The sequence below is a fragment of the Carcharodon carcharias genome, chromosome 11 (assembly GCF_017639515.1).
Source record: "Carcharodon carcharias isolate sCarCar2 chromosome 11, sCarCar2.pri, whole genome shotgun sequence".
NCBI classification, from domain to species: Eukaryota; Metazoa; Chordata; class Chondrichthyes; order Lamniformes; family Lamnidae; genus Carcharodon; species Carcharodon carcharias.
In genome coordinates this window covers 61,818,405-61,831,711 of record NC_054477.1, presented here as the reverse complement: position 1 = coordinate 61,831,711, position 13,307 = coordinate 61,818,405, and the positions used below count along the sequence as shown (strand labels likewise).

General features: G+C 38.7%; 1 protein-coding gene across 1 annotated transcript in view; it reads left to right on the top strand.

Moving 5' to 3' along the window:
* LOC121283977 (cullin-5) overlaps positions 1–13,307 on the top strand; it is a 68,542-nt gene that overhangs the window by 18,930 nt on the left and 36,305 nt on the right. The window contains exons 4-8 of the mRNA XM_041198841.1: positions 2,529–2,705; positions 7,011–7,152; positions 7,762–7,907; positions 8,309–8,389; positions 12,357–12,450. Coding sequence (XP_041054775.1) covers positions 2,529–2,705; positions 7,011–7,152; positions 7,762–7,907; positions 8,309–8,389; positions 12,357–12,450 — 640 coding nt within the window. The remainder of the gene's footprint in view (positions 1–2,528; positions 2,706–7,010; positions 7,153–7,761; positions 7,908–8,308; positions 8,390–12,356; positions 12,451–13,307) is intronic.

Here is a 13,307-nt window from a genome sequence, read left to right as displayed (position 1 = left end):
ATATTTAACAGGAAAACAAAACATTCAATAGTATTAAGGCATCAGTAAGCAAGGTCAAATCACAGAAAATAGTTAAATTAAAATTAAAGATGTTTCATCTGAATCCACAAAGCATTTGAAACAAGATAAATGATTTAATAGCACAAATAAACATAAATGGGTTTGATCTAATAGCTGTTACAGAAACTTGGTTGTATGACCAGAAGTTAGGAACTAAATATTCCAGGGTATTTGAGGCTTCAAGAAGACCAACAAAATGGAAAAGGAGCCAGGTACCTTTGATAATAAAGGATGACATAACGACAATAGTGAGTATGGATCATGGCTTGGAAGGGCAGGAAGTAGAATCAATGGGTGGAGATAAGAAATAACAAGGATCAAAAAGGATGTTCACTCTAAGCTGCACAATGTAATTGGAAATGTGTCACACGGAACAAACTGATGCACATCAATCTTAAAGGGACCACACAGTGCCACAAACCAACTATGCACAACAAAGAGAAGTTAGAAGGAACACTGATCAGAAAATGTTGGTGGGAACAGTTTATAGGCCCTCTGATAATATTTACACTTCATTGAGAAATTAAAACTGAGAAAAGAGAGACATCCATGGCTAACTAAATAAGTTAAGGATAGTATTAGATTAAAAGAAGCTATAATATTACCAAACGTTGTAAGCTTGGGAGAGTTTTAACTACCAGCAAAATATGACCAACAGTTGGTGATAAGGGTGAAAATAGATATGAGAGAAAACCAGCCAGAAATATAAAAAAGATTGTGAGAGCTTTTACAAGTATGTAAAAAAAAAAAAGTAGCAAAAGTAAACATGTAGGGGAGACAGTGGCATAGTGGTAATGTCACCAGACCAGTAATCTAGAGGCCCAGGCTAATGCTCTGGGGACAAGGGTTTGAACCCTTCCATGGTAGCTGGTGGAATTTAAATTCAGTTAATAAATCTGGAATTAAAAAGGTAGCCTCCGTAACAGTGACCATGAAATCATTGTTGATTGTCATTAAGACCCATCTGGTTCACTAATGTCCTTTAGGGAAGGAAATCTGCCATCCTTATCTGATCTGGCCAGCATGTAACTCCAGACTCACAGCAATGTAGTTGACTCATAAATGCCCTTTGAGATGGCCTGCCAAGTCACTCAGTTGCATCAAACCGCTACAAAGTCTACAAGATGGAATGCCCTTAATCGACCTAGACACTGGAAATGATAATGGCAATGCCAGCTCTGCCCACCCTGCAAAGTCCTCCTTACTGACATCTGGGGGCTTACATGCAGAGTTCTGCTGCATAAGCAGCCCAAAATACTGAAGTACTCTTACATATATGACATACTAAGGTTGGCATGTTCAGATTTAACAACTAATCCCTAATTGTAGCATATTCACTAAAAATCACAGTGGATGCTCATCATGCCCTTTTGCATCTTCTGAGTAAATACAAGTAGATAATACAGCACAGCAATGAAAAAACAAAATTGTAATCAATATCCTCTCCTCTGAATCCTCATTTATTCCTCCAACCTTCATGTAAACTGCCCCACCCATGACCACCCCCTTGATCCCTATCTCTTGCAGCTTCTCCTTTTTCTCATGGCCTTTCCACATCTGAGGCGTTGATCATCAGCAGGACTACCTATATTCCCTGTACTCCCCCAACCATCATTATTATCTTGGGTTCTCTTACTATGTCTGGCAACCATCTGTCTCAAAAGACATAGTGTAAGCATCAAAGTGTTTCAATAGTTTGTTACTTGTAATAACTGTTCAGAAAGGATTATAAGTCTGAAGAGTGTTAAGCTTCACTGTCTAGATCAGGCTTATCCAACCTTTTCGCTTGGGGAGTGGTGGGGTGGGGGGTGTGTGTGTGTGGAGAGCACATTTCAATTTTTCTCTCCCTTAAGGGATCAAAGAGCAAATTTCAGTAAGATAAGGATTGGCACAACTTTAAACTGAATTTCAAAAAATAAACAGTTGCTCAGCAAAAATAAAGCAATGTCATAACAATAAACTGTTAATTTTTTAAAAAAGTAATTAATAAAAATGACCAGAGAGGGTCAGTGTGTGTGTGCCGACTCACTTAAGTCTCCGGGTGCTCTACTCACCTTTACCCACTGTGTGTGTAAGTGAGAAAACTGCAACTACGAGAAAGGTGCAAGCACTTGCTATCCTCGGGTGCACACGCACGTGCTCACTCACTTCACACGCTCGCTCACACTCCAGCCGCGTGCACGCAATCGTATGTTCAATCACTCCCGCAGCGCATGCGCTCGCGCACTCATGCGCTCACTCCTGTCGACCGCCAGCACATGTGCGCGCTCACTCACTGCTGGTGCCCATTCGCTTGCTTGCTTGACTCTCTTCCCTCCTGGTGTGAGGGCGCAAGCTCCGGCTCACGTCCCTCCCAGTGCCCGGGCGGGTATCCCACCTAATGTAAATGATAGAAAAGCTCAATCCTGTCGATGCTGGCAATTTGTTCTGGTCTGAATGAGATTTGTTTTTTTTCTCCCCCCCCCCAGAGGGTGCTGAGTCACCAGGATGACACTGCTTTACTGAAAGCCTATATTGCAGAATGGCGGAAATTCTTCACACAGTGCGATATCTTGCCCAAACCGTTCTGCCAATTAGAGATAACTTTAATGGGCAAACAGGGCAGTAATAAGAAATCCAATGTAGAGGACAGTATTGTGAGAAAGGTACGTAGCTGTACATTCATTTATTACTTGGGTTACTGCAAGGTAACTGTTATTGTATCCTAAAATTCTCTGTTTTACTCATCATGACTTTACTCAACATGACTTTAAAGGGATGCATCTGTATTGTATTAGCTGAATAATGCATTATACTTTTTAGAATACAGTTCTGCTGTCCATTTATGCAACATATCACCTGACTTGCCATGAGCAATGCCACAGAAGATCAGGTAATAAGTATTATATAGTGAAGGTTCTGGGACTGATGCCCATCTGTTACACTTGCAAGTCACATATTTTCAAAACAGCCTTACAGGAATAAAGCAACTGCTTTGTTCAGGGTTTTGACCTTCCTAGAGCCTGACATTAACAGATACTTGGCATACTATTAGATCACTTCAGAATTGTTACAAGCAGCTGCAATGAGCTGGATTCTCTTTCGGGGTATTTTAGCAGTGGCATGGTATGTTGGCAGATAATCATCATAACTGTGCTCAGGACCCCTCATTGCCCTTGAGCAATGCCATGGCAAATCTAATTTTTATACTTGCCCGCTTCAGTTTATTTGATAGATTTGCCTTCCACTGCCATGAATGTTTCTGTTTTAAACCCAGGTTTATTTGCATGCCAGTAATAATGTGCATTTATAAACATTTTAATTATACAAAAGTTTTATACAGGATTCACTGAAATGTAGTGCAAATGTGTACAAGTTTTGACATTTTTTGGCTTTCTGTGTGCATGTTTGGTGCAACCAGTTGTGCATATAAAGAATACAAGCCAACGTGTGAACTATTAAGTAACTTTTATTCATACTAAGCTGGGTATATACATTGATAAAAACAAAAAAACTGCGGATGCTGGAAATCCAAAACAAAAACAGAATTACCTGGAAAAACTCAGCAGGTCTGGCAGCATCGGCGGAGAAGAAAAGAGTTGACGTTTCGAGTCCTCATGACCCTTCGACAGAACTTGAGTTCGAGTCCAAGAAAATGTTGAAATATAAGCACCTTAAGCCAGCTTATATTTCAACTCTTTCTTGGACTCGAACTCAAGTTCTGTCGAAGGGTCATGAGGACTCGAAACGTCAACTCTTTTCTCCGCCGATGCTGCCAGACCTGCTGAGTTTTTCCAGGTAATTCTGTTTTTGTTTTGGGTATATACATTGCTGTGTTATTTTAATTGGATCCAAAACACATTTTATTAAATATCCATTAAGATAATTCAAGATAGTTTGAGATTTGGAAACCATTTTAATTCAAACTAAATATTTATAGAGTATGATTTAACCTGTCTAACTTTAATTGGGGTGTCAGTCTTAATAACACTCATCTGAGTCAGAAGATTGTGTTCACTGCTCACTCAAGAGACTTGAGCATATATTCTAGGCTGAGGTATTGAAGAAATGCTGTACTGTCAGAGATGCCATTTTTCGGATGCAATGTTAAAGTTTTTTTTATTCATTCATGGGACGTGGGCTGCCACCTTCTCAAGGGCAACTAGCGGTGGCCCAGCCAGTGAAGCCCACATCCCGTGAATGAATTAAAAAAAAAACTGAGGCTCTGTCTGTCTGCTTAGGTGGACGTAAAAAAAAATCTTGTGGCTCTATTTTGAAGAAGAGCAGAAGAGCTCTCTTAGTGGTCTGGTCAATATTTATCCCTTTATCAGCATCACTAAATAGTAATATGTACTTATTGCACCTTTGCTGTAGTAAAATGTCTGTGCTTTGAAGGAAGGTTACCAAACAAAATTTTGCACTGAATTTCATAAGGAAATATTAGGACAGATGCAAAAGCTTAATCAAAGAAAAGTTTTAAGGAGTATCTTAAAGGAGGACAGGTAGGGAGGGAAGGCCAGAACTTGTTTTAGGCTGCTGAAGGCATGGCTGCCAATAGTGGTGCAATGGAAATTGCAGGATGCACAAGGGGCCAGATTTGTTGGATTGAAGAAAGTAAGGTTCTCTGTAGGTGACTTGTTAACCGATATAAGGTTTGTTAATGTATTAACAGTCAATCTCCCATCAAGTTGCATATGGGGAAGTCAAGACCATTATAACCATAGCTGAAATTTGATTAGAGGGTGAGGGAATAGATAGACCGGTACATACAGATATAATTCACTTTCCATATGAAAGTTATAAATTCTGTCCTTTTTTATATATTTTATTTTATACTGGTTGGCCTTTTAAGGGGTTGCACGTGGAGTGAAGACCTAGTGCATCCTTGGGGTGGAAAGGGGTTCAAGGGTGGTGTATAATTGGACCTCAGGGTTTGCACATCTAGTTCCACCCTCGATTTTAAATTAGGCTCTGTGATCATCAGGGTACTAGTCAAATAGATGGAAACATGGATGTCCTCCCTCCCAACTTTATTTAACCCTATATGCATCTCTTTATGTTCCTTTTCCCCTCACTTAGTTAAACTAAGGCACCTACTCTATTTGCCTCAACTATTGCATGTCATGCTACATTCTAATCACTCTGAGTAAAGAAGTTTCTCCTGAATTTTTAATGGGTTTATTAATAGCTATCTTGTATTTATGTCCCATTTTTGGACTGCCCCATCCACAAGTAGAAACACCTTCTCTGTATCTATCCAGATAAACCCTTTCATAATTTTGAAGATCTATTTTCTAGAGAAAAGAGCTCTCTTGGTTCTGGTATTACCTTAATTCTTTTTTGCACCTTCTCCAGTACCTCGATACCCTGTTTGCATTTTGGCACCAAGACTGGACCATGTGGTCTAACCAAAGTCCTTTTCAAGTTTAACATACCTTCCCTGCTTTTCGATTCTGTTCTTCTAAAGATTAACTCCAGTGCTTGGTTTGTACATTTTAATGATGTAGTTAAAAGTGATGATGCTACTTTTAATGATTAATGAATGTGTACCAATTTGATTCTCTTACAATATTTGGACTCTCGTTTTCAAAAGAGTAGATGCCTTCCTTATTCCTTCTACCAAATGCATAATTTTTCATTTAACAATATGAAATTAATTTGCAATTTATTTCTTAAAATTTCTTAACGTCTTGTATTTTGTTGCAGCCGTCTTCAGTTTTATACTCCCCAGTTTGGTGCCACCCACCAATTTTGAAAGTGTTCATTCAATTCCCAAGTGCAAATCATTATGCAAGTGTTGAGCAGCAAGTGATTCCAGCACTAATTGCTCTGGAACACCACTTTGTACATTCTGCTTTTAGCCCTGACTCTGTTTTGTAGCCAGTTTGCTATCTGTTCTGTGTCAACTGTGGCTCAGTTGCTAGCACACTTGTCTCATAAGGATCTGGGCTCTAGTCCTGCTCCAGGACTTGAATACAAATCAGTCCTGCTCCAGGACTTGAACACAAATCAGGCTGACACTCCAGTGTACTACTGAGGGATGCTACGCTGTTGGAGGTGTCCTCTTTCGGTTGATATGTTAAATTGAGGCTCCGTCTGCCTGCTCAGTTGGATGCAAAAGATGCCATGGCACTATTTCGAAGAAGAGCAGGGGAGATATCCATAGTTTCCTAGCCAATATTTATTCCTCAATCAATATCGCTAAAACCAATTTCTGGTCATTATCATATTGCTGTTTATGAGAGTTTGCTGTCCGTAAATAGGCTGCTGTGTTTCCCACATTACTTTTAACGTACTTCATTGGTTATAAAGTGCTTTATGGCAGTTGTGAAAAGCGTTACATAAATTCAAGTCTGTCTTTTTGTTTTGCTACGTGTCTCCTGATTCCATGTAGTCTAGCCATGAGTCTATTAACCAGTATATTAATAAGGACCTTCTTAAAAATCAAGTTTATTACAACATTATTGCATATCTAGCTGGAATTCTTAATGGGTGGGCAACATAGAATTGCTAGGTGGATGGAATTCACATGACATGCAGGGAACAGTGAGGAGGTAATCTCATGTACGTTTTAATTTTTGCATTAATTATCATAATGTAATTTGCTCTGGTCCTTACATGGAGGCACTGTAATAAGAGATTACGCATTCGTTGTGACCTGCTAGTGTGTCCGGTAGAGCTCAATACTCACTCTGAGTCAGTTCACTGAAACAATTAAGGTTACCTTTAGCTAATGGTTGTATGGCTGACTCTTACAATGTTAAAATTCTTGTCACAGTGCCACTTCTGCTATAATAGGTACTGCAGGTAAATGATAATGCCTTTTAAAATTTGTTTTACCATTGACAAAACCAAACAGAAGTTTTCAATGCTTTTGAAAATGCAAACTGATCAACATTTTAATATGCAACAGTATATTAAAATAGAACTGAAAAAATTCTTCATTACAGACTGAGCTTTAATTCTTTCAGCTTATGCTCGATACCTGGAATGAGTCAATCTTCTCAAATATTAAGAATCGCCTTCAAGATAGTGCTATGAAGTTAGTTCATGCTGAAAGACTAGGAGAAGCTTTTGATTCACAGTTGGTCATTGGTGTCAGAGAATCATATGGTAAGATTCTATTGTAAGTAAAGTATCTCTCCTAGATTAACAATGCTCCTTTGAAATAAAGAACTGTCTGAAACTGACAAAGTATGTACAAGGGATTGAATGTTGGCTAGCTCAAGTTATAGAGTTTTATATGTCAGTTGCTTAAGTGTACTTTTAGAAAATTTTGGTTATTGCTATTTAAAGGTAAACTTCATGGTTATGTGGTCTAATTATTGGAGTTACTTTCCCCAAATTTGTTTGAAGATAATGCTCCAAAACTAGGCCATAGAACTTGTTAACACTTCTCTATGTTTAAAAAGAATTGGCAGTTGGAACTGGTTCATGCAAGCAATTAAGTACATGCACAGATAGCTGTTTTCCCTGATCAAAGTAGGTTCAGTAGAGAGAATAACAGCTATAGCTGGGGGTCTGAGGTTGCAGTCACAAATTGAGGCCTGCTTTTCTTTGCAAGTCACAAATGTATGCATGACAAAGAGAAAAGAATACCCATCAAAGTTGTTTTTTTGGTATCCGTTTTAATTGTGGCAAGTTTTGTTTTTATTTTATAAAAATATTGCAAAAGTTACCAACTAAGACATCCCTTTACGAGGTTCTTTTCTTTAATTGCAGTCAACCTATGTTCTAACCCAGAAGACAAGCTTCAAATTTATCGTGATAATTTTGAAAAGGCTTATTTAGATTCAACGGAGCGGTTCTACAGGACACAGGCCCCATCTTACTTGCAACAAAATGGTGTACAAAATTACATGAAATATGTAAGTCAAACACAACATATGAAATACCATTATTTCTGAATACAGTAATGGCATAATTTGAAAATAATTCTTAAAAGAAAAGCATGCCAGTTTTAATATAATAGGATTGACCTCAGGGTGTCAGAACTAGCTGTACATTTAACCTCCATGCATACCTTCAAGTACGGAAAGGGACAGTCATACAGGACTTCCTTCTCCTGTCTATTACTCAGTAACGCCTGTTGTAAATATGCATATTTGGTTATCAGTTTTCCAAAGGTTGTAGCAGGCATTGTAAATGGAGGTTCACACATAATTATTGCTTAGGTGAGGTATTCATGGATCAATGAAACTGTACAGGTGGGAAGGGAGAAGAAAATAAAATTGAGCTATATTAAACATAAGTAAAATCTCTTTTAAAGGCAGATGCTAAATTAAAAGAGGAGGAGAAGAGGGCACTTCGATATTTAGAAACTAGACGAGAATGCAACTCTGTTCAGGCTGTAAGTATTTCTCTTGGAGACACAAATTATGTATTTTTATGGTATCTCCACATTGTTCTGCTTTTTCTTCTCCTGCATTTTCTTGGGCTCGTTCTGATGTACACTCACCGTATCCTGTTAAATTGCTCTCTAGGTTTCTGCAGTGGAACACTTACCATTGTTGCTTGATGGAAGAACATGAAGTGCAAAGCATAAACCAGTTATTATTCTGGAGTGTAGCATGTGAACCTGGACCACTGTAATTTGAGGTGGTATGGGGCACTTTCCTCATCCTGTGGAGAAATAACTGACTTGTGCTTTGTACTTCCTCACTGTACCATTGGCAAATGACATGCCATTCTTTATTGCAAGGGGATAGGGGTGTATGAGTGAGGATGTCTTGCTGCAATTATATAGGGCTTTGGTGAAATCACACCTGCAACTTTTTGTCCAGTTTTGGTCTCCTTACCTAAAGAAGGATATCCTTGGCTAGGAGAGGGTGCAATGAAGGTTCACTAGATTGATTCCTGGAGGGGGAGGGTTGTCCTGTGAAAGAGGAGAAAAAGATTTGAATTTATATAGCACCATTCATAATCTCAGGACGTCCCAAAGCCCTTTGCAGCCAGTTCTTTTGACATGTAGCCACAGTTGTGACCTAGGAAGTGTGGCAAGCTCCCATATATAGCAAAGTAATAATGACCAGATAATCTGGTTTTTGTGATGCTGATTGAGGGATGTGAAGTGGCCAGGACACCAAAGGATAATCCCCCCCTCTTCTTCGAAATAGTGCCACGGGATCTTTTATGTCCTTCGGAGAGGGCTGATGGGGTCTTGGTTTAATATCTCATTGTAAAGACAGCACTTCTGACAAAAGTGCAATCCCTCAGTACTTCAGTGAAGCATCAGCCTAGATTTTTGTGTTCAAGTCCTGGGATGGAACTTGAATCCACAACCTTCTGACTCAGATCCAAGAGTGCTACCAACTCAGCCACAACTGGCACCTATTAGGAGAGATTGAACAGAATGGGCCAGTATTCTCTGGAGTTTGGAAGAATAAGGTGTGATCGCATTGAAACATATAAAATCTTAATGGGGTTGACAGGGTTGATACTAAGAGGCTGTTTCCTTGGCTGGACAGTCTAGAGCTAGGGTTATAGTCTCAAGATAAGGGGCTGGCCATTTGGGATTGAGATGGAAAATCTCTTTGCTTGAACTAGACAACAAGGAAAAAGGCATTAGAGGAGGATAGTACCACCAAGCATGTCAAAGCTGCAGAGACATCGAGGGAAAATCCACCACAGTCACAGAGAATAAGGGCAAACTACTGCAGATGGTGGAAATCTGAAACAAAAACAAAATGCTGGAAAAGCTCAGCAGGTCTGACAGTCTGCCACGAGGGATCTTATCAAAAGCCTTGATAAGGTCCATGTAGACCACGTTAAATACATTACCCTTATCAACACTCCTGGTTACTTCCTCAAAAAAATTGATCAAATTTGTCAAACAAGATCTCTTAACAAATCATGCTGACTACACTTAATTAATCCATGTCTCTCCAAGTGCAGATATGTTTTGTCCCTCAGAATTCTTTCTAGTAACTTCCCCACCACTGAGGGCCAACCGACTGGCCTGTAATTTCCTGGTCTATTCTTTCCTCCCTTTTTTAGTAATGGGACAACATTAGCAGTCCTCTGGCACCTCACCTGTGGCCAGAGAGGTTTGAACATTACTGCCGGCGCACCTGATATCTCTTCCCTTGCCTCCCTCAACAGCCTGGGATATACCTCACCCAGGTCTGCGGATTTATCCACTTTTAAGGCTGCTAGACCTGCTAGTACCTCCTCTCTCTGTTAATTTCCTCTAATATTTTACAGTCCTCCACCCTGATGCTTATACCTGTGTCGTCCTTTTCCATTGTGAAGACCGATGCAAAGTATTAATTGAGGACGGTACCCACATCTTTGGGTCCACACACAGATTGGGGTTCCCTTATTGGCCTTATTCTTTCCCTAGTTATTCTCTTTATAAATTTAAAAAAAAAACCTTTTGGGTTTTCTTTTATTCTACCCACCAATGCTTTCTCATTCACTCTCTTAGCTTTCCTAATTTCCTTTTTAAGTTTTCCCCTGCAGTTTTATACTCCTCTAGAGACTCTGCCATATTGAGCCCTCAGTATCTGCCATAATCTTCTCCTTTTTTCCTTAAACCTAACCTTTATGACCCTTGACATCCAGGGTCCTCTGGACTTGGTCCCCCACTTTGTCTTTACGGGAACATATTTTCCCTGTACTCTTATCTGCAAGTAGCTGCTCCCAGTCCACTGGGGCCAAATCGCATCTCTTCTTAGTAAAACCTTTCCCCACTTTAGAACTTTTATTCCTGGCCCAACCTTATCCTTTCCCATGAGTATCCTAAATCTAACTGAGTTATGGTCACTGTCTCCAAAATGCTCCCCTACTGATACGCCTTTCACCTGTCCGGACTCTTTTCCAGATATTAGGTCCAAAACTGCCTCTTCCCTTGTTGGGCTTTCTATGTACTGGCTAAAAAGGTTTTCTTAGATGCAACTTAAGAATTTTGCTCCCTCCCTACCTTGCATGCTAAAACTATCCAAGTTAATATTTGGGTAGCTAAAATCCCCTACTATTACTGCCTTATTATTCTTACGCTCCTCTGAAATTTGATTACATATTTAATCCTCTGTCTTTCCCTGACTGTTTGGGGGCCTATAGTACACACCCAACAGCGTGTTTGCCCCTTTTGTGTTGGCAATTATCTTTGACCCCCAGGATAATCCTGGACCAGTGGGTTGTTTTGACAATGTGGTCTTGTCTGTCTTATTCCTTAATACCTCCCTCCATATAAGCTGTCCAGTTTATACTCATGGCTGTGGTATTTGATTTCGCATCTCTGCTCCATTGTCTTGATTACAGACAAAGCCAACTCTGATCATTTAATTATATCCTTCAACACCCATGTCCTCTGACGGCTTTCTAATTCCAATTCCTGCAACAAACATCTTGGGGGGTAAACTTTCCCCCAAGTCACTTACAAATTTTCAAACGTCCAGCAATCGAGCCTGTAGCCTTAAATTAAATTCACTATGTTCTCACTAGAGCTTTTAATCTTCTTGAAGTTTGATTTATAATGGTCATGTGAAGAGCATTGAGATGTTGTATTATGTTAAAGGTGCTATTTAAATATAAGTTGTTGTTGTTTTCCATCCTTGTTTCCCCTGGTATGGCCCCATTTTTACTCCAAGTCCAAGGGGCTCAGATTTAAGTATATTTGGTTCACAGTTGGTATAACTACTCATCAGCACCTGGCTGGATTCACTGCATTCTTCTTCCTTTCTCTCCCTCCACTCCTGTGCACCATGTACGAGAACAAGCAAGCGTAATACCTGAACTTTAACGTGAGGGACAGGACCAATAAATCTTCTGTAGAAGTTCAAGTGGAAATTCAATTTTAAATTCCAAACCATTAGGTCCAAAAGAAATGATGAAAACTGAATATTGACTGCTTGGGAGATATTGTAAATTTTTGTTTTTAAATTTGAAATATCAAGTATTTAGTTTCATAAACTAAATGCCAATGCATTTTTATGATACTTAACACTTTTTATTTCATTGTTAAATTGATGGGTTGAAAGGTTAATATATGTAATAATTCAAGATATCATTTGACAAGAGAATCTAAATTCAACATTTGTAGGAATTGATGTAGGAGGGATTTCTTACTAGTTATTCAGTTAAGCAGAAGTAATTTATACTTAGAATTATTGCTTTTTTTGCTCTTCATTTATAGTTTATTTTTACTTTAAGCTGGGTGTATGAATTTTGCAATGGTATTAAGTTAAAGAATGTGATGACAACTCAATGGTCCTAAAGGATTTTCATAGGTGTGCAAATATCTCTGAATAATTTAGTCCTGTTTCCAACAAAGAATGTTTGAAGGAACTGTGTTAATTGCAAGAGTTTCATTTCAGCTCATGGAGTGCTGTGTGAATGCCCTGGTGACTTCATTTAAGGAGACTATTCTAGCTGAATGCCCAGGCATGATCAAACGTAATGAGACAGATAGTGAGTAAAATTATAATCGTTGTTTATTTTTTACTGAATGAAGATTGTTTGTATTAATAAGGTTGTAAACTACAAATTATTCTTGATTGCTATTCCAAATGGTTGCACAATGACCAATTAAAATATTTGTTTAACTGTAGCTGAGTAGGAGCTATAAAAGTGCTAATTGCATGATTCAATTAAAATTGCTGCAGAATGCACAATATTTTGTTAGAGCTGCTGTTTTGCTTTTACGTATACAATTACAAACAGCCCATTTTTGCTTTGTTCTCAAAATGGACTTCCCATTGGTAAACTTTAGAATGGTCTGGGCCATAGCCTACTTCGTGGCCAGATGCTTTGACATGAGATTCACAATTTGGCTGAGCCTATTCTGCATTTTGTTTTCATATTGGATGTGTTTTAGCTTGCTTCTCAGATTGGCTAACTACTCAGCTTTTTGGGTTAGAGCTTGCTAATATCTTTTATTCTTGGATTTCTGAGTCAGAATTCTCCAGGAGAATTTAGTCTGCAACCTGCTTAAAATATAATAGTTTGTTTTAAAGTAGTATTATATGTTATGTTCTGAAAATTCAGAGCACTCCAAATCTGCAGCTCAATTAATAAGTTATGAATGAAGAATCTTAATTAAGATTGTCAAACAGTTGGGCATTTTTCTTCTGTTTATTCTGACCAAGCCAAAAGTGAATCATTTATATCTTCCATATCTAAAATTGCCCAATTGCTACAAATATAGAAAAAATACCATTTCTTTACTTTAGAAAATGTCTTTATAGTTGTGACTCTGCACCTATGTGCTTATGCAGCACAATGCCCTGGAGTGTCATTTTTAAAGACAAAGTTCAATTGAATTCTTT